The following is a 22,226-nucleotide window of genomic DNA, read 5'->3' on the forward strand; positions in this document are numbered from 1 at the left end:
GCAGTCAGTAATCCAGATAAGGAAGTCTAAAACTCCTCATAGAGGGCAAGGTCAAAGAACAGTCGCCTCTGAAACACCCTATGTATAATAGCTGTATCACACTAGCACACTCTCAGGGCTTTATAGCTGATGGGGCTTTAAGCAATCAATGATATAATTCCTCAAAATAGTAAAAGGAACATAGACAATGACTTTCTATGTTGGTTTTATCATGACAGCCCACTTTAAGAATATCTGCTGTGTACAGTTTTATTTTTCACATTAACCGATTCCTGCTTATGCCTACAAAGTGCTGATCATCACTCTCATTCTTCAGAGCATTAAACCTGTTTCTATTTGCAAAGAGAAAGAAAACTACACAGAACAAAGCCTCATGGATTTTCTCAGCTACCAGAGAGAATACTTATCCAGAATAAAATCCTGTCACAATATTTCCAAGAAGTATGGTATTACATGGTTCAGGAAGAGAATGATTATTAGCATCACTTTCCTATAGGAAGGATAATAATTCACAAGTGATCAGAAAACAAATATGTCCATAAATTAACATCCAAAAATACAAAACTAGTTTTACAAGTTGATGATCTTCTTAGTACCCTCATAAGACCTCTGTCTTCACAATGAGCATAAATTAGAAGTAAAAAAAACCAACAGAGATGGAATCAATAGAGTTGCACTGAAATAAACAAGAAGAGATTCTCATCTACAAACTGGAGACACACAAAAAACAAATTCACATGGTACATGAAAACTATGTCCTTGCTGTGACAGCTGCATGATATTAAATGTTTTATTAAGTCTCAGCACCTGAAGCCACTTCATGTTTTCTTTTTTCTTTGTTTTTTTAAAGATAGTTTATATAGCTTCCCTGGTTGTAGAGAGAAATTTGAGAATGTGATCTGAATGCTCCATAAGAGGTCAATAATCACAAGGCAAAGAATATAAATAGGTAGCATCTATTCAGACTGTCTTGCAATGACTGATTACGTTGTTTTCTTTGTAGGGAGAAAAGGCTTGCAAATAAACAATTTTTTTTTTCAACTATCTAGTTGGTCTAAAAGCAAAAGCAGTCAATGTGGTAGAGACAATATTTTTTTATTAGACCAACACAGCTACAACCTTCTTCCCTGAAACATGGAAGATATTAGGCCTGTGTGAATAGGGAAGTATTTAATTTGGATTTGGCCAATTCAGAGGGCAGTGATTCAATTTGGAGATTCAGATCACTGTCCCGAATCAATTTGGCCAAATCAGCATTGGAAGATTTGGTGCCAATTTGGAGAGATGCAGTGATTTGGCCACAGACTATAATGGGAAAATCACTGAAATACCTATAACTTTGTCATTTTGGGCAGATTTGGATGAAAACAGCAGGGATGGTAGCCTGTAACAGGGGCCTTCCCAGTGCTCAGGCAGCAGCAGCAGCTCACAAAAGGGACAGAAAGACTGCAGACAGAGGCTTATGTACTGTTTCTACATCCCTCCCCTAGAGCACTGTGATTGGAAGGAGACTCAGGGAAAGATCAGTCACTGGCCAGCTACAGATACCCCCTGCTCCCCCTCCATTTTCTCAGTTTCTGTTCCCCTGAAAGACTGCCCTCCAAATCCCTGAATCTTTTTTTCCGAATCGATTCGGAGGTTCCAACTTTTATCTGAGCCTAATTGCATAAAATGAACTTTTCCACCCAGGAAAATATATACCACCCTCCAGCTCACCTGTGCAATCTGAAGTTTCATTTCTACCTGGGAGATATTTTACAGACTTTGCATTCTCCTTTGCCCGAGGAAGGGCAAGTGAGTCCGAAAGCTTGCAAATAAAGAAAAATGTTTTGCAACTGTCCAGTTGATCTAATCACCTCTACCACATTTACTGCTCCTTGTAGGGAGAAAGACAAAGCCCACTCTTTTCTGACTGCTCAGAGTTGGTAATACTGCTTGCACTCTATAGTACATCACCATACTTTAAAATTTACATGATACTTCTGCCTCTGAAACTGCAGTTGAATGAAATAGCTGCCCCAGTTTATAAAAGTTGTCATGAGTATAAATAAAAATTCCTGTCTCCCAGATTTAAAAAAAATAATAATAATAATTAATAAACAATGCACACATTTTTAAAGATATTATATCCATCTTTTAGCTACACAAAAGCAGCTGTTAGTGCATTTAGGTAACAGAGTATATTAATTGGGAAATACCTTGTACTTATTTTGGAATGCAAATTTGGGATTGACTGATCATTTGCTAATTCAAATCAATGCTTGTTCTTTGAAGGGGGAGGGCATCAATGAATGAAGCCAACAACCTTAAGGTGGTTGCAATGTGAATTTCAGATACTGCTTACTGGTCACAGTATGGTTTGAATAGTCTTCCTGAAAGATGAAACAAACTGATAGATTGAGGTTTAATGATCTAGTTTATCCACTAGATGTCATGGGCAGTTTAAGATGACCTTTTAACCTTCTATACAAACAAATGATTAAAAAAATAAGCAGATACTTTGTCAAAAATCAGTCACACCAACATGATTTCCTCTTGCAGGAAATAAGCAGTTATTCTTTCCTACTTATACATATTGTATATCAATCTTAGTTTAAACTCTTGATGCTTTGGCATCCATATTGCAAACTAATTTGAAACCAAGACTGCTTTTAGAACAACATATAGTGCATTCAGATGCAAAACCACATACTGAGCATGAACTTGCTCTAGCTCAGATTTAAACAAAATACTGTGTGATTTGCATGAATACTGATGGCATTTAGGGCAAGTCCTAAGCATCTACTCATCTCATTGACTTCAGGAGCTCCGAAGTATGTTTTGGTGCCTTGCTGTTTATACAAACAATTTAAAAACAAAACAAACAACCCAAACCCTAAAATGAACATACAGAACAGTCTAAAGAAAAACACTCTTGATCCACTGCATTTTGGTTAATTGCATTCCTGTTGTGTCCTTCCATAAAGAGTAATCGTTGCTTTCATCTCAGACCCCAAATTGCCTTTGTACACTAAGTTGCATGTGCACAACACTTTTTTTTTTTTTTTTTTTTTTTTAAACAAAAAGAGGCTATAAATACTCCTACTTCTTCCTTCTACTTATTATCCTAAGTTTGTGCCAGGATTTAAACTTGCTGTTCCTGATTTTCCAACCCGTCTGAACACCTTGTGGAGGGATGGAATGGGGAAGAAATGTTTCAGATGGCATGTCACGAGTATGGTATAAGAACTTGGATTAGGCAGAACTTCTGCTATCTTTGTATTCCCTCTGAACAGGGCTGACTGTGGAACTGTCTGGCTCCTAGGGGAAATTAGAGCAGCCTCCAAGTTACTCTGAATTATGCTCAGCTACAATGGCATTTCTGGGATGTGACATCCACTGGGATAGGTGGCTTAATACTAGGGACTGCAAATGGAACCAACATAGCTGATCTGATGCCAATCAAAGAAATCCCAGTCTTGGAGTATTTCCAGATAGGAAGATACACCGCCTTTAACAGTATTTTTAAAACAAGTGAGTAGTGCAAAGAGTAAAATATTTATCACAATACAGAATCAGGCACCATATCAGCCAAATCCGTTTTGCTCAAGCAGTACTGATATTCCTGAGTTATTCTGCCCCACTTCAGCAGGCAACAGCCCTTGTGACATAAGTGAGATTTGCAGTATCTGTACCTGCCATCCCACTAGGATTTTCATCTTTAAAGTAATAAAAAGTATAACATTCTAGGATGGCTTTAGAATGAGCTCAGAGACACTACATACTATTTTTAGGAAGCCACCTTTTGTTGATGGTAAGAAAATATTTTGTTGACTTTAAATTTTAGCAAAGTGAGAAATATACGAGTTAAAACTTACCATTTCCATGTTTCATTATTTAGTGGATTCTTTTAGACGGATCTTCCCCCCCCCCCCCAAAAAAAAACCCCAAAGTCAATAAAATCTTTTGGTTAATCAAAGCCAATAATTCACTAACCATTAGTTCAAGTTTATTCCTAGCTTTTTCTGGTGTTTCTCTCTTTCTTGGGGAAGAAAAGATGAGTGACGTGATCCAGAGAAAGACTGCTCCATTAAAATTACTACGTCGATTTTAATAACACACCCCTTCTTTTTGTATTGTTGCCATCATTAACCCTAGTCCATATTTCCTGATACTCCTGTTACTTAAGTTTTTTGCTTAGAATTATATTGCAGTAAGTGTGGGGTACAACTTACTCTTTGCTTTATTTTGAAGTAAAAAATTAAAGTCTCCTATCATATGCATCAACACTTACAATTTTTAAGTTAATTTTTAAGGCCTGATTTAAGTTAGTTCACCCAAGATGAACTTAGATCAAGAATGGGTTTGTCTGATCTATCAAACACCTGTACATGTTCTGAGCAAAGCCCCAGGGTTGAGAAAGCCACGCTGCTCATCCCAGCCGAGGCTGCGCTCTTTTTACCCCCCTCACTGCCCCCTGACTCTGACTGGGCTATTTTAGCACCCTCCCAATCTCCCCACCCCTGGGCAGACAAAACCCACCCATCGCAGATGCACTGATCCCCCTTCCAGCAGACCTGCCAGCCCCCCCATCCCACCCTCCCCCACAGACCCACCCATCCCTCCCCCCACTGCAAGTTACTTACCCCAATTGCCCTAAGCAGCTCCTGGAACCAGAACACACCTGTATGGGCTGCTCCTGGTCTCTATTCGTGCCACTTAAAGTGAGCCATGTAAAGGTAGACAAGGTGCAGTGAACAAACATATGCACCCAAAGTGTCTAGGATCAAGATGCGGAGGATTTGCTTGTGGCCCCTCCAAGGACAGAGAGCTACAGTTGCCTGGACAGAGAGCTAAGGGCCAGGGGATCAGCAGAAAGGCTTTCCTGTTGAGTTCTCTAACCTGGGGAACCACAGCAAGAGGGCTGGAGGACAAAGGAGATAAGTCCCAAATGGCAAGCCTGGGGAGTTCCAGTTAACAAAGACCCCAGTGAGAAGGGCAAGAGTAACCAGTTGGCATAAGGGACTCTAAGAGCTTCAACAAGTATATCTATACTGATGTAATTGCACCTGGGATTTTTTTCTTAAAGACCATGGCCTTCAAAGCGTTCACTACGTGAACTGATTGATAAGACACTCTCCTTCTTCATGTACATAGCCCTCCCACCCTCCCCACATCAAAAAAAAGTATACCAATAAATCTTAGGCTCATTCTGCTTCTCCAGTGTCAAAACTGACCATTAGGATATACTTGAACCCTATTGCAACTCATTGGATAGCATTCAGGACTTAAAAGAACAACACCTGGTATTAATATAGAATTATTTGGCAAACAAAAACAAAAAACCTCCTGCTTTATTTTTTTTGAAAAATAAGATTAGCTGAAAATAACAAAATTTAAGAACTAATCTTTCCTTGGCACTTCCCTGAGCCCAGGAGTTTATGCTGGCAAATAGAGTGAGTGGTATATATCAGAGTTACTCTTTGATCTGGTAAATTAACCCAGAGTGAACTCAGGTTCAATTACAGTGTTAAAGTTTATGACATCTACAGTGCTGTAACAAGTGATGACAAATGCCAGTTTTTTCCATACAGAAAACCTACAATAACATGCACAAGCTGCAGCAAAAAAAAAAAAAAAATTGCTTTGTAGAGACGTATCAAAATATATTTTGGCACTTCATATATGGTCTCTTATACAGACTTGTCAATACATCCAATTGGATCTATTTAATGTTAGCAGCCCACAATTACAGGAAACCTTCATTTTGATATACTGAATGGAAAGAGAAATTTAGTTTACTTAGTTTGTGCGCACCCATACATGCACAAGCCTGTTCGTAGCTATTGTTGATGTTTCATCTTCATCAGAAAGATCACATGCGAAGCACCGCTGGTATGAATTCCAACAACATAAGGGACTCAAGGAAATGTTTAAGTCTTCAAAGGGTGTAATAAAGACAATGTGTTTTGGGTCAGATCCAAAGTACATTAAAAATAATGGGAATCTTTCTACCTGCTTCAGTGGATTTGAATCCAGAATCTTGTGCTATGTATTTCTCCATGACAGTAGACAGACCAATAAGAGCACAGAAATATGTTTTTCAGAAGCAGACTATTAATCTTTCTGTTTACTAACTTATTCTTCTATATTTTGCCAGATAACCTCGGGAGGGCAGATGCGATAGCTACCGCCTCTACAGCTCCTCATATATGCAAGGTATCTCATATTATTTGGCATAACTCTTCCAAACTTCATTGCACATTTTCCTTCTTGTCTATAATGCTCAACTTCTCTTTCTGCTGCTACTTAAACTTTGCAACAATATTACTTAATTCTGCAAAGTATGTTCTGATACAGCTTGTATGAAAGACACTATCTATAGAGAACTCAGCTATCAGCTGTTTTTGGCCCCCTGTAAAGCTGATAATGTCTTTCATAACATAAAAATAGATAAGTGCAGCTAATGCTTTATTTGAGAATAAGCCGCTTAATCAACATTGCTTCAGTGATCAATTTGATGTTCTAATGCAGCTTTTCATTTGGCTCAAATACAATAATGCTCTCTCCATAGTGGCTAAGAAAAAACCTGCTCTCAAAGTAAATGATGGGAAACACAGTTTTAGCAAAGAATAGAAATGATAGGATTTGTTCCAATAGTTACCAATGCCGGGTAGATAAATAGATATTTGTAGGTCTATAGATCTATGTACAGATATATATTTGTTTAAATAAATCTTGAATAATTAAGACATTTAAGAGAGAAAAATGTTATTGGATTAACCCTGGGTGAAATGAACCATAAAAATAAGGCTTGTTCTGTTGTAGGCATTAATGAATTCAGTATTTACTGTGTCACTGAAAAAAAGAAAGAAAAACAAAAACAGCAAGAAAGCAAAAATGTACTGAAATGTGGAGTGTAAATTTCTCTCTCTCTATTTAAGTCATAAGCACTTCTCATATTTCATGGTAAAGGGCTTTATTTCTCCATTCCCACAGCTCGAGTAATGATATCGTAACTCAGAGAGGGTGCAAGGACTGGTATAGCTTTGATCTCATAAACAATTTTAATATCCCTTCCCTACCTCCCAACAGATATAGAACAGTACCTGTGCAGCCCATATCTCCTTAGTAGATATCTGCTCATTAGTTTAATAAGTGAATGTGTGCGCTGTACATTAAAACCAGTCTGGATGCAAATGAAAGATTTCTGTCTATGTGAAAAAAGTCATTTTTCAACATGTTGAGATAAAATTGGCAAAACTGTGGGTACATGCGAGAAATATGAAATTGAGCCAAGGGAGGCTGCACATTTAAAACAAGGAAGTACAGGAATGTGTTTGATAAATGCATCTTATACTAGGCTTCTTTAAACTGTAGTAATTATATTTTATTGAGAACTAAAATAAGTAAATCAAAACAGGACTCTCAGAATGTGCGCTGAAGGAGCTCTGTATGTTTGTACTCTTCCTGGGCTAGCTGATCGTAGGTAAAATCTTGGTTTTGCTCTTTCTGCAGTGCACTTCTAGACTGGAACAGTATGCCTTTGCTAATTGTGGATAAGATTTCTGCTCTTAGGGGTAGCCACATGCCAGCCAAACAACACATGCTGTAGCTCTATATGCATATGTCTTTGGGAATGATGCTTGGGGAAAGATGTATATAGTCAGGTCCTCTCCGACTCTGCAGAATGGACCTGTGGGCACCCTAAGTGACTCCTAGCTCACTGTGCCAAGAGAAAGATGCTGACTAGTAAGGAAAGTGGAGCTCTCAGTGAAAAAAATACTTCTCAGGATTGATCTGGACAGCAAGGAGAAGGAAATTAAAAAATAAATTACTCTGTTGGGGGAACAAGCTGCATGACGGACTTGCTCAAGTCACTTTATTTCCATGCCTGCTCTGCCTCTGTGAAAGCTGAGGCACCTGCATAGGCAAGAATGGAGAACATCAGTTCTAGGTCTTTAGCTCTGTATCATTCCAAAAGCCCTATTCCACGTGCAACCTTCTGAGAATTAGCTAGGCCAGCCTGTATCTATCTTGTGCATGATTAATAGGTAATGTATCCATTACTCCTACATGACCAATAGCCAAGAGCTACACCTAGATTAGTTAAAAGGGCATAGCATAGGAATTGAATAGTTTTCAGTCTTTTTCTTCAGGGTATGGTCAGAGTCCAATATTTCTAGTCACACTGAATATTATCAGGTGCAGGCAGGTAGACTGAAGCTAAAGTAACAGCAAGTACTATTTAACATGAGTAAGGATATCATAATCAGAAAGCAACTGAATAACCCCTGTGAGGCACAAAATGAAATCTTCCCTGAGAGGAACTGTATTTCCTCTCATCATTTAACTGTACTTATTTGTTATTTTAGGGCTACTTGTGAGATTCACAACTGCTGAGCTCAGGGCATTATAGAATTTTCTTTTGAGAAATCAAATACACACTGAATAAAGAATGATGTAGACACTGAAAACAGATCTGAAAAGAAAAGGAAGATGAAACCTGAGCTGGACAACCTTAGCAGTGCCTTTTTCAGTGTCTGTATATAGTAGATAGACATCCTCAGTAAACCACGCAAGAACAAAATTAAATTTTACACCAGGCTTCTGGTTTTTCCAAGACATTATTTGCTAAAAAAATCTGGAAAAGGATGAGGACATTTTCCAGCAAATATTGATCTATGGAGCCTGATTTTCTGAGAGGTTCTTTAATACGAGCCATTGCCAATTCACCAACCCTGGCTGCCAACTCCCTAGTACAAAATTGATTAAACATCTGCATGAGGCTACTAGTCTAAATCTATGGACAACGAGAGCCACAGGAAGTGTTAAGAGTGTTTTCTGGATGTGCCAATAATTACTTGTAAAATGTCTTCATTGCTTTATTGGCACGGTTTACAAAAGTCTTCTCAGAGAGCCAGGAACCCTACAGTCACTTTTTAGTCATCCTTCTATCTTCCACAGATGCTGACTTTTGAGGACCAAATTTTGTCCTAGTTGCACTTAAGCAAACTTCATCAAATTACAAGGATTACTGACTAAGAACAAGATTTGCAGAAGGCCCTCAGAGGGCTTTTCTTGAACAATCAGTTCTTAAAAAGACTCTTTTTTGCCCTGTCCATAAATACACTGCAATATGATAGCTATTAAATGATTAAACTTTTTGAGAGGTCCTCCCTCTCAGTCTCCTTGTTATTTAGGAAGACTGAAGGTAAATTCGCCATTGTACACTACAGAGGTAGAGGCAACAGAACAGCAGTTGCTCAACACTTTAAAATAAGGTCCATAGCTTTAATACTTGCATAATCATGTCTCTCTCTACAGAACTTGGGAAGTCAGACTACAGACCAACACAAATGTGTTTGGGTTTCAAAAGATAAACCTCAAGCCAAATAAATGGCAATCTTTACATAAGAGGCAACTAAGCCATTTGAAACTCTCAGTAAGGAGAGCTAAGCAAACCCACATTAAAATGTTAATTCATTAGTCTGCTACAAGGGCATTTTATACAAACAAGTTTCAATATAGGTGTAGTCAGAAGTCAGGCCACCATGATTATTAGATATTTAGAAAAGTGCATCTTATGAAGTGGAGGTTAATTATGAACTTTAAGAAAGCAGAGAGGCAGCAAGTTGGCTCCTGGCACCTTACACATGAGGCACATGGCTAGAGCACTCCTGCACTCCAGAAGCATCTTTCTGGCAAGGCTGAAGTCATATTCAGGCATTCCCATGCTGCTATCCTGCAGCGCAAAGATGTTTTTTGACCTTGGAAGATGCCGGGACCAAAAACCCACATGGAAAAAAAGCAGGACAGAGCATGTGCCAACAGTGTGCACTGCCCAAAGCTGAAGTCTGGCCAGCAGGAGCCACACTGCCTACTGGACAAGCTCCCAGCTGCAGGAACACCATGACTGCAGCTTCCCTGTCTGCCAGGACCCCATGTAAGGCTGGTGGGGCCAGCACAATTACTGTCCCCAGCCTCCCCTACCCAGGGCCAAATTAACCCTTTAGTGGGCCCATGGCAAACAAACTCATGGGCCCCTACTTTGTTTCACTCAATAATTATAATATGTAAAATAAGCACAACTGGGCTCCTTCTTCACTTAGGGTGCTAGCCATGTGCCTAGTTTGCCATTGCCTTAATTTGGCCCAGCTCCTACCCCATCCAAGTAACCTGCCATACACCAGAGCATGCATGACCACAGGTGTTCCTGGAGGACAAGCAGCAGCCGCACAAGGTGTGCAGCTGCTACTTGTCCCTGGGAAACCAAATGTCTGCATTCATCTGGATGCAGCCAATAAGTGCACATCAGAGCCCTCAGACTGTTTTAATTTGTGCTGACAAATATTCCTAAGGAACATGGAAGACTAAAGGAAAAAAAAAAAAAGCCACGTGCAGCCACTTTTCTATTGACCCCTGAAAGTCCTCAGCTGGACCCAGAAAAATGGTTCAGGAGATTTGCACTGCATCAGCATAATCCTAATAGGAAAAGGAAGACCCAGTACTTGAGTAGGGCCACATACTGGTTTTGGGTAGGTGCACAATTCTTATTAAAACACTGTATTCTACCATTAAATGAAGCTGCTTCACAATTCTTCCTCCTATGGACACTGAATGAAACCTGTAGTTCATCTCTTCAACTTTCCCATCCCATAAATGGCCAATGCCAAACTGAAGAGAAAGTGCAAGGAACCTCTCTCCTGGTGACCTCCTCCATCTCGTTTGGACAGACACATCATACCTTACTCCTTGCATTACTGCCAGTCTTGATCATTCCAAGCTGTAGTGCAAGTAGTTGTAGATTACAAACAATATTATTGTTTATTCCCTTAATTCACTAACTGCAGCAACCTCAGAAACAGGTGTTTCCTTGGTGTTAAATTGTATTTGCTCATTCTGCTTTCCTATGGTCTCATGTTGAGTAACTGCATTATGTACAAGGACCAGCTCCCATCTTAAAATACAGTATTAGCTTCAGTGTAGACACTTCAGTAACATGGAGTAGAGCACAGACTAATCAGGAAATTCTATTTCCTTTACCTTAATTAAGAGTAGACAAGATGTGCCATTGCAATATTTAGGTGTTAATGTACCAGGGAGGCACCAAGTGTGCCTGCAGGTATGTGTGTCATGGGGGTATGAGGGTACGTGGAGCAGATGGTAGGGATTAAACAGCTAAATAACAAATACTCAAGCTACTAAAAACCAATTTCAAATGGAAACTGTGACTGATTTGTGTCCAGTTGCCATCACTCAGCAACCCAAGAACTTATCCAAGCATCGTGAGAGTATGAATGGCTTCCAAGCAGACTGGCCTCTTCATTTCAGAAAGACTAGGATGTAATTTTGACCGATAAGAGGTATGCAGATTTGGCAGGTTTGGGGGGATTTTTTTTTGTTTGGGGGGCAGGAGGGGAATCTGACCATGATAATCTCCAGCCAGTATCATGTACTAATTAGAATACTAATGTAGGTAGGAATGCTAACTGCATGCAGCAATTGTTCTTCCTGAGAGGAAGAGGATATAAAACTGTTAACCCTGTTTGACAGGTGGCATACCTGCAGCACTGAGGTTAAGAGTCAGTCAAAATAGAGAAGTTTTGGCTCCCAGTAGACCACAGCTCTGTCAATCAAGGGCAGACTCAGCCAAGTAACAGAACATCTGAGAAAATTTGGTTTCAGGGGTTTTTTTTTGTTTTTATTTTTAGTGGTCTTGTTAGAGAAAATAAACTAATGAAATATGAACTGACTTCTGACATTTTGTTGAACTTGCATTTTTGCATCTAAGCATGTGGTATTCTCCTGTTGATCATGATCTAGCAGTTGCTATGTCTGGGCATTTCTGTGAAAGAGCTGAGACTATACACCACCCCTTTTTTAAGTTTATGTTTACTCATCTTTTGTAAAAGCCCAAAGGCTTTTAAGTGTTACAAAATGGAGTACTCCAATATCTAAAGGAGGAGTTCAGTCAACCCATGTCCTTGTATCGATCTCTTATTTCTCCCTACACTTTCTTTTAATCCTCTCCATAATTAAATGGAGCTATCCCCCTGAGCTATACAAAACTGTCAATTTCCTCTGAATCCATTTTTAAATATCCATCCTTGAAAGAGTCTGGGCACTGGATCAAGCTGTCTCAGCTTGATCACTGTACATCCATATAACCCACACGGCTATCGACAGTTCTCTTGATACTGGCATAGCTGTCAAGAGCTTCCTAGTGCTATGCAAACTCTGCTCTAGAGAGAGCAAGATGGGAAGGTATTGATCCAACTCTTTTAACATGCTAATTTGCCTAGCCATTGTTTCAATCATTGCCAGGCTGGACACTTCAAAAAGGAAACTGTTTTCAAAGAGGGGATGTCTTTTTCAACTACAGAAGATACTTAAAACTGAAAACAAATGAATTTAAGCACCAAGTTCGCTGAAGCACTAGTCCACTTTTTTCATCTCTCCAGCCAGATGTGTTTTATGTATGGAAATACAGACTTGTTAACTAACGCTTTTACAATCTGGCCTGGCAGGGAGCCTCTGGGATAAAGAAAGTGTTCTTTACCCTTGAAAATTGTTCTACTTTGAAACTAAATGCAGATTTTTTTTTTTTTTTTTAAATAATAATCTGTAAACCATTGAAGAATTTTATTGATTCCACTTTCCCACCCCCCACCACCTGTTTTTCTCAGGATAAGAATTAATCCAGCAGTAATTAAGATGCTGTAATTCATTAACAGCAATGCTGAAGAATGCTTCAGCCTGTCTTAAAGTGTTGATAATGAGGAAATAAAGCTGATTGTTCACTCCATTTAGATGCTGATGAGAATGCACAAAAAAGACTGAGCTGGACACATCCTGTGTAACAGAAGCAGTATTAAAATATTTAAACAAGCAGAAGCAGCAGCCTTTGTTACTAATATGCACCATCTTTGAGTGATGGATAACTACAAACAAATTTATATAAATGACAAGATTTATTTAATGGTCTCTGGAAGCACCAACATACCCTACAGACAAACAGTTTACTGTAAAGGTCAAAAAATGAGAGCAATTTGCAACTATTTTCAGAACATGCATGTTCTTCTGGTAAAGAGGAGCTTTGAAGTTCAGAGATCTTAACTAGGCTGCTGTTTCAGTCCATTTTAGGGAAGGGACAAGTCACAAACATTAGACAGAGATCCTAACTTTTCCAAAGTAAAATGGAATTCAGATCTCAGATTCTGATTCAGGTCGATCTCCATTTCAGGGCTGCATTTATCACACTGGGAATACCGCAAGAGGATTTTGGACACCTTTACGGGTAACAAGATTCAGAAAGAGTAGCCAAGGGGAAGAAAGAAAAGAAAAAAAAAAAAACACTACACAAAAACCTCAGCCTATCACACTTGTTCACCCATAGTAAGAGCCTGGGAGACAAGCTACCCAAATAGGACTGCATCTTAACCAAGCATCAGGTCTGCCCATATTTACCTGTCATCAGTACTGTGGGAGGAAATCAGTATTCTGTTAGCTTCTGACCCTGGGGAACTAGAGTAGACAAAGAACCAATCTGGAGCCATGGGAGAGCATAGCCAAATGGTAAACGGCAGGGAGCCAATTGTTAAAGCAACATTTGGCTCTGGAGCAGGCAGTTGCGTTGGGGCAAACTGTTATTCACAGAAACAAGGCATGAAGAGATAATACCATAAAATATGAACAAAATGGAACTTGCTTCCTTGTCACTAAATTGTTAGCTTTATGGTACTTCATGCTGAACAGTATGAAAAAAATCCAATTTGCTTTGAAGCGCATTAGTCTAACATCCTAATTATTGTTTACATTGCCATTTGCCTTCTATTAAGAATTGAATAATTATCCAGCACTTGATAGTTTAAAAATACAAGCAAACAGGATTATCTGGGTAATTAAGACACTGTACTACAGCTTTGTACTGGGGCTCTGTAAAATACTCACACGTGCAAATTAAAATTATCAATGGATTTAGTTCAAATGGTAGTTACTCAGATCTGTACCTTATTAGAAAAAGATTACTGGGATCACTTTTGAGGGTGGAGCAGTTGGAGGGAAGGATGGCCCTGGTCTCTTCATACTTTTTAATCAAAATATCTAATGTCAGCAAAATGCTGTACTGTCTACCAGGCCAGGGACACTGGACTTGGACTTGACAGCTAGATTCACTGCTCAGCTCAGTTACAGGCTCAACATCCTTGTGTGATGAGAGAAAGAGAAAGATCTATCAGCGTTTAACAGCGCTTCTCCATTTTTCCTGGTCTCATCCTTGGTCCACCTTGTCTATTTAGCTGGGATGCAATTTGGCACAAGGGTTATTTTATACTAGACATAAAATAAAGTCCTCATCTCATTCTGAGGACCCTTCTTGGGCATTACCAGAAAGCAAATACTATTCTGAACCTACCCAGAATTTAAAGTTTTCCTCCTCATGACTACATGCCAAAAACAAATGAAGAGTACCTCAAAGTATTATTTACATCAGCAGTCCATTTATACTGTATTTTGAACAATGTCTTCCTATTTTCTCAAAAATCCTTTTGGGCAAAAGAGAAACTTTTGCACATTTCTTTGTTGTTCTAAATGAGCCTTCCCTCAGCCTAATTATGCTATGCTGTTTGACACTGTGAAGTTTACTGCCCTGTGAAATTAGCTTCAAGTTAAACACTAACTGGATATCAAAAAACTTTGTGCATTTGTATTTGCAAAGAAAAAGAAATCCTTCCTCTTCCATTCATTTACATAATGTAGCATTAATGTGACCACGGTCCTAATTTCATACCACTTATTTCCAAGACAAAATGGAAAACAGTACATGCACACAGAAAAAAAATATACAGTAAATACATTCAGCATGTGTTCCGACTTAAAAAAAAAAAAAAAAATAATCAATAAACCTTTCAACAAATCCTTCCCAAACAAGCCTGTGTTTTGGGAGTATTTAATGAGCCTCAGCTTTACCCAACTTCAGGCCAAAGGCAATTTTTAAAGAGAAGAAAATAAATAAATAAAAGCCACTTAAATCAAAAATATGGGGGGGAGGGGGGGATCTACAACTGGAGAATTAAATATGAAAAGTATTTTCAAAAAAGATCATTTTCTCTTGATAATCACATATAGCAGTTTCATTTGTGCATGTTTGCCCTAGCACTAAAACTGTGACTTTTCCTCATGTCCCAAAAGAGAATTCTGGCCAAGTCCATTTAAGTCATGAAATTACACCAGGGCTGAACTCGCCCCTTTGGGGAACATTCAAATTCATGCACAAAACTTCAAGCTTATTTGGTGGGATGGGGGGTTCACTTCCTGGAGTTAGTCATTTCCCTTGGAGGATGTAGGTACAAAAAGTACCATTGTGGTCACCCATAAACATCTTGAGTAAATAGTATTCAACAGCCTTCATCTCTTCATGGCACTAGAAACATTGGTACAATTTGCACCTAAAGTAATCATTTTACAAACAAGCTAAGGAGTTTCACTAGAGCAGAGCACTTTCCCACATGTCAGCTTGAAGTGAGCAACCAGGCCTCAGCATTTACGGAAAAAGAGAAAGGAGTGCCAGCCATCCATATCCATAAGAGAGGAGAGCTGGGATACAAAAGGAACACTGTGCAAATATTGCATTTTGTATCTCTTAAACAAAGAATATAAATAAAAAACAGAATTAATTTGCATGAAATAGAAATCTTTGAGCTCTGCATAAACAGAAGGAGATTTTGGCTGAGGTTTCCAAAGGAAGCTCTTACCTCTTTTGTGAAATGGGTGTGCTACTTTGCATGAGGGTATATACAAAATATGCAAATGAGGAATCTGCTGCATGCAAAAGGCAAACTGGCCAGGCAGCTGACAATCCCCATTCACAAGGAAACTTTCCTAGTCTCCAATGGAAGTGAAGAGAAGAGAACCAACATGTTTTCTTCCCAGGGAGGTGAAACACACTCTGAATATTCATAAAACCTCCGTTTAGTCATGGAAGTGTTAATGGTCTCCAATTCATGAAACTGTGACCTCACCTGCTCCTTCCCCTACAAAAGGGAAAACAAAGAACCAACCACACACACCACATCAAAAGGAGGACATAATGGGATGAATTGAAGAGAGAGATTTATCCCAAAGTCAGGGAGGAGTGAGAGGGAGAAGGGGAAGAAAAACAAAAGTCTCAAAAAGAGAGAAGTATACAGCTGAATTTTTTTCTTGATTATTGTAACTGTAAGGAGAAATGAAAGTTTCAAGATCACTGGATCATGTTATCAGACATATAAATAACTCATAAGTGGCCAAAATCTGTCAGGCTAGGTCTCATCATGCATCAGGCAAGTTTGGGGAGTAGTGAAGGGAGGGAAAGGAGTGGGATTTTTACCTTAAGTTTACAATAAACTGCCAAAGATGGTATGAAGTCCTGTAATCACGAATCATTTTTCATTTGGTTTTGATTAGCATAATTTGCTGATCTCCCTTTTCACTAACAATGCGAGGGCCTGACAGTCTTGAATAAATCAACAGAAGCTGTCACAGATTCTGATGGAAGCAATCCCAAAATTTGCTCCAAGGAAGAGTCTAACGGACCATTATTTGAGAACCTTTTTAGCTACATAGCTAAAGGGGAATTTTTTTTCCCCCAAGTCCGCATGATATTTAAGTGGCGATTTTGCAGCACACTGTGTGATACAAAGTCCTTTCAAGAACTATCCCTGTAGGATTCAACAGGTTCTGCTAATGTAGAACACAGCCATGTCATTTATTTTGTAGATGAAAAACTCTTAATTTAGTTCAAACAGATTGTGCCTCAGCACAGCTCCTCTGCTCCACGCCCCCCACCCCTCCAAGAAGCTTCTGTCTTCACAAGTCTGTTAAACCCTACCATGTTAATGCTGTTAGTTTTTTTGCTTTTTCTGTTGCCAAAACTGATCAGCTTGGCAAACGTTAAGTGAGCTCAAATCTGCCTTTCTGGGGCAATCCTGGTGCTTACCCTTTATATAAAAAGAATATGCACCTAGGGCATCTTGACCTTGACAAAAGAAAATGCAATCGATACAGGGAAACAAACAAGAACACACATACAAGCTAACCAAACAATTAAACTCTGCTCTTCTGATATAAAAATGAATTGCTCTTCTCAATGATCACAGTCATTCTTCAAAGCTACAGAGATAAAAAAGTAATCATATTCAAATTATTACTTTTTTCAAGATGCTTTTATCAAAGAGGGGAAATTCCAAGCAGCAAGGATATAAAACTGCCACTCAGAACGGTTTCAGCAAGGCTGGATTTTCTGCCAATTGCACAGTTTACACACACTTATATACCCTTCCTTTTGTGAGTTCTGAAGACAGAGCAGTTAATTCTCATAACCTTCATATGAAAATCTTGATTATCACACGTTTTTGCTAAAGGGCAGGTCTAAAAATCGACATTTGTAATCTCACAGCAGAATCACCACAATCAGTTACAGTCTATTACTTCTCTAATCTCCCCCCTCCCCTGTTTGCTTTTCTTTTTTCTTTATTATTTTTGCATGCAAAAGTATCATTTTATTGCAATTAGGAAATCAAGTAACTAAATCCAAGCCATACTGTATCAATGTGTAACAAAATAATTTAAGTCACAGTGATGCATTCAAGTCAAAAAGAAAGTCATGGCCTTACTGTGCCCTAAAGCAGTAATTACTTTAGTCTTGAGATATGTCACTAGATAAGGTAATTTCATGTTTCATTAACAATAATCCCTGTGCTTTCTTTTTAAAGCACTAGTCATTAATGAATAAGTTTGATAAGTTAAAGCTGCAGCCCCTACCATCAGCAGACAATGACTGTTCCAACAAACTTTTTTTTTTTTTTTTAAGTATAAAGAATCACAGTCCATGTACAGTATCTGGAAAACATCCTGATTTTAAGTACAGTTTAAGATGTTATTTTCCACTTCCAAACCTTGATTTTTTTGACAGGTGACCAATTATCATGAGCTCCACAGTGGAGCTGGAAGGAGGGGTTTTTTTGTTTGGTTTTTTTTTTTTTTTTTTTTTTTTTTAAACACACACACAGAAAGAGTGGCAACTTTTTTTTTTTTTTTTTGCAACTGTTTTCAGGAAACAGCTCCTTTGGTCAGCTTCTACTGACCTATTCTCAGCAGAATTTACTCAAAGTCAAACTGCTTCCAAGTGTCAACCACATGTTCTCCTTGACAGACAAACTGCTTCACACATTTTCTTCCCCTCCCTCCCCCCAAACAAAACTAGAAAAAAAGTAAGTTCAGAAAAATGTTATTAAATATCAGAAGCTGGAATTAACTTGCCACTGCTTTCGGAGCATCATCTTTTAAATACTGACATATCTGTTCATTCTTGGACTCTATTAGCACATAGTGTTGGAGGTGAGAATCAAGGAAGCATACTTCTGTCCCCAAGCACCTGAAGTCTTCCAGAGATGACCAGTGTTAGATCCCACAACAAGGATGTCTTAAGTCCCACACTAGCCCAGACTATTTGTGCCATCAAGCCTTTAATCAAACAATTAAGGTCTTAATCTTAACTCTGACCTCAAGATCACAAGAGAAAGATGGATGATGAAATGGATGATCTCTGACCTTCTCTTGCATCTGCCCTGCCACAGTCAATCCAATGAAAGACAACTGGGGGTGGAACCTGCTCACTGTGTTCCAGTCCTAAGCTGGTATCCTTTTATAGTTTTCTGCAGACTTAAGAGATTTTTCTTCCCCTTACCATTCCCTCAAAAATCTGTGGGAATCCTAACGTTTATCACTGCAGAAAACCTACAAGAACAGCAAATTTACTGAATTCTAAGTTAACTGAAACAGGGAACTGGTAAAAGGGAAACCCCCCTACGCAACCATGTCAAGAGGCCAGTTCATTTTAAACTTAGCCTTAGTGAAAACCATCAGATAATGAATTGTGAACTTGCAGTACACTTCATGAATTAAAAAGGAACTTCTTGGTAAACTACTCTGGTTTGGGGAATGGCAATGTTAAAAAGGAAACCACAAATAACCACTGATGAAATGGTTTTAACTATTCAAAATTACTTGCTGGCTTGCATCCTTTGAAAAAGAACTTGAACAGGCTAGCTTTACATTGGAGGGCCTGGTAGACAAAGGTTTCTTTCTCTCTTTCAGATATGACCTCATCAGATTTCTCTTTAACTAGGGAAATGGATAATCAGGTTTCGCAAGTCCAACTTGCATGGGTCTAGCTGAGTTTATAGGTAATCTGACTGGAAACACTCATTCCCAAGGTCTATTCCAAAAAAATATAAAAAAAGCCTCACCATCTGTACTGCCCACCAGTAAAACCTCTCGAGTGACTTCCCAGGAACAACGCAGCATTTGTCATGCAATTAGCTCATCACGTCTGGGCCAGTGGCTAAGAAAAGTGTTAGATCTGCATCAATCAATGTGACCCTGTACTGACCCAGTAGTCCTATAAAAGAACCACGCCATAATCTGCATACAACAAACCAAGATGCCTTCTTCCATTCACTTCCTCCTCTCATGATTTGGACTGTAAGAGTGTCAAGAAGCATTGACTAGAAGTTACTGGCCATTTGAAAAATAATAAAAATCTCTTCACCTGATGGCTGTCCTAAACAGTGTCCACAGCACATCATCTACATGCTCCTGTTTATTGAGGCACAAAAATTTCCAAGTTTGTCTCTCAGGGTTCCAAGACAGAATAATTTACTTTAAATAAGGTGCTCTGTCATTGTGCTGTTCATTTTTCAATTCTCACTCCAGCCCATTGTAATTGTGTTGATGATATGACATGCTTACATTTTTTCCATCTAACAAAAATGCTAAAACAAAGACAGACGCTTGTGCTTCAGCTCTGCTTTCCTGCCAACTGTTAATTGCAATGCATAAAAGTGAATTTCACATTATTTTAAATAATGATTTACAGCCAATTTCAACTGGACTTCTAAGAAATTTTTTTTGGGGGGGAACTGCATCCTTCTAAACTGGTCCAGAAAAGCAGCCATCAGTTGGTCACATTGCTATATCATTCTCAGGCACAGCAACAAGACATTGAATTTTCCTTTGAAAAAAAATAAATAAATAAATAAATACATAAAAAAATAAAAAAAAATGCCTGAAACAGAAAGGAGGCCACTAAGACCAAAACCAACTTTCCAAAGTGCCTCAATGAAAATCTTGGGGCGAAATCCTTCAAGCTGCTGTGCACTCCCCATGGATGAATTAGACCCATTAATCTGTGCAATTAGTCATTAAAAGACTACTTAAACTAATCATTATTTAGTTTCACATAGGCAAAAGTTGGGAAGATGCAGCCCCAAATGGTTTGCTTATGCAATGGTAGAACCTTGGAGGGGAGGGAGAAATAATCTTCCTTTTTATATAAAACTTTAATCCCTAATTCTGCAGCACACCAGGTAGAAGGAAAAGACTTAGCATTTCTAAGAGTACCCTTGCACCTTTATTGTAGAGACAACAAGAGACCCTCTGAGAAATGAAAATATTTGGACAAAGGCAGTAGTGTCAAATATCAAAGGGTTGTTTAGTGCAAAAATACACAATAGAGTAAAACACCAAAAAAATTACATTTCCTAAAGAAATAAAATTAAAATAAATTAAAAATAAAACCAGACTATATTGTGTCACTTTGTTTCCCTGTTTTACGGCTGAACTCCTAATAAAAAGTGTGTCTCATCTTTTTCTCTGGCAGAATGCAGCATTCTCTGTGTTTAAAATCTCCGAGAGAGAGAGAGAGAGCGCGAGCCTTTAAAATGATGATGGCTCAAGTACATAACTTCTGTGTTCATTCAAATTTCAGTGGCTACTCCCAAGCCAATTCAAATTTAAGTGCCTGTTAGCAAATGTTTTTTGCCTTCTGGTGATAATGGCAGCATCATTTGTTGTGTCAGTATTATACTTCTTAGCTTTGCCACCTGGAGCTATTGGACTTTCTCATTAGACCCCTCCATCCCACTGCATCCCCCAGGAGCTACTAATTACTGGCTTTACTCCACCTACTCTTATCTCCAATTCAATTATGTGCACTAAGCCCTAATGAAAAGTACAACACGGCTGCTCCTACCTTGGCATTCCCCATTGCGCTCTTCATACCCAGCATTGCACAGACAGTTGCCAATGGGTACTAGCCATTCACCATCTGCCCCACAGTACATTTTTGGCACATCCTTCTCTTCTGAGTTGTTGACACAGGAACCACGAACCTCTACCAGAGAGGATGTATCAGCCCCAGTGATGGTGTCCGGAAACTGAGCCAGGTTGCGAACTGTCAATGGACACTTCTTGTAAAAAACACGAACAGACACCAAAGCAATGCAAGCACCTACATCCTGAAAAGCCAGGTAAAACCCTTTTTTGCTTAGTGGCCCCACATCACGGATTTCCGTGTTCAGCTTCATGATCCGGTCACCGATGTCCACCTGGGTGAAACTTTCATCAGCTGCAATAGTATCAATCTTGGCAAACTGGCTCTCTCGGATAAAACGTTCCTTATCATTGTTGGATTCATAGTAGTAGAGGTTAAAAGTCTCTTTGCATGTTCCCATGACACCTGGCAGGCTATTGCAGTCTCTTAGTGTGAACTTAATTTCAATATATACCCGCTGAGCCCCCTCACGGGGAATCCAATCAGTTCGTAACCAATTGTTCTGACTGGGCTCCATCACATTGCAGACTTGATAGGTGCGGATCGGAGTGTTTTTCTCATCCATAATGCTTACTTCCTCCCACTGTGAAGAATTAGAGAGGGGAGAAAAATACATCAATGTTAAGTACATCAGAGCTTCACTAAAGAATTAATCCATTCTTTCATTGGTAGCATGCAGACTTGTTTCCAGTTACAGAAAAAGCCATTAGATCAAGTCACATATATACCCTAAGTATCTGAACCCAAGTGGTCAGATACTTTCAATTGCAAGTTGAAAGTGGGCTGATAAACATACCCCTGGGTACAATTTTTTTTTTTTTTTAAATTACAACAAAAATATTATAAAAGACAGACACCATATACTGAGTCCCTGTATGTTAAAACTGCATCCACATTTTCCAGAGTCCCTGTCTACACCATTCCCACGAGTCAATCCATCTTCACTCTCTCAAAGCTCTGAGCACCTATTTCTATCTGCTTCCACCAAAGTTTACCCATTACATTATCTTTTTTTGAAATGATGGTGGTACAAATTCATTTACAAAAACAATATTCATTATGTGTACTCCAAGGTAAAATTCCTGCTGAGACT

The 22,226-nt window shown here is 38.9% G+C and overlaps 1 protein-coding gene across 2 annotated transcripts in view; it reads right to left on the reverse strand.

Moving 5' to 3' along the window:
- EPHA4 (EPH receptor A4) overlaps positions 1 to 22,226 on the reverse strand; it is a 144,287-nt gene that overhangs the window by 118,130 nt on the left and 3,931 nt on the right. For both annotated transcript variants that reach the window (XR_003096271.1, XM_025215724.1), the window contains exon 2: positions 21,053 to 21,716. Coding sequence is in view for 1 of the 2 variants with exons in the window: in XM_025215724.1 (XP_025071509.1) it covers positions 21,053 to 21,698 (646 nt within the window). In the remaining variant the exon portion in view is untranslated. The remainder of the gene's footprint in view (positions 1 to 21,052; positions 21,717 to 22,226) is intronic.

This window comes from Alligator sinensis, unplaced genomic scaffold (assembly GCF_000455745.1).
Source record: "Alligator sinensis unplaced genomic scaffold, ASM45574v1 scaffold187_1, whole genome shotgun sequence".
Lineage (NCBI taxonomy): Eukaryota > Metazoa > Chordata > Crocodylia > Alligatoridae > Alligator > Alligator sinensis.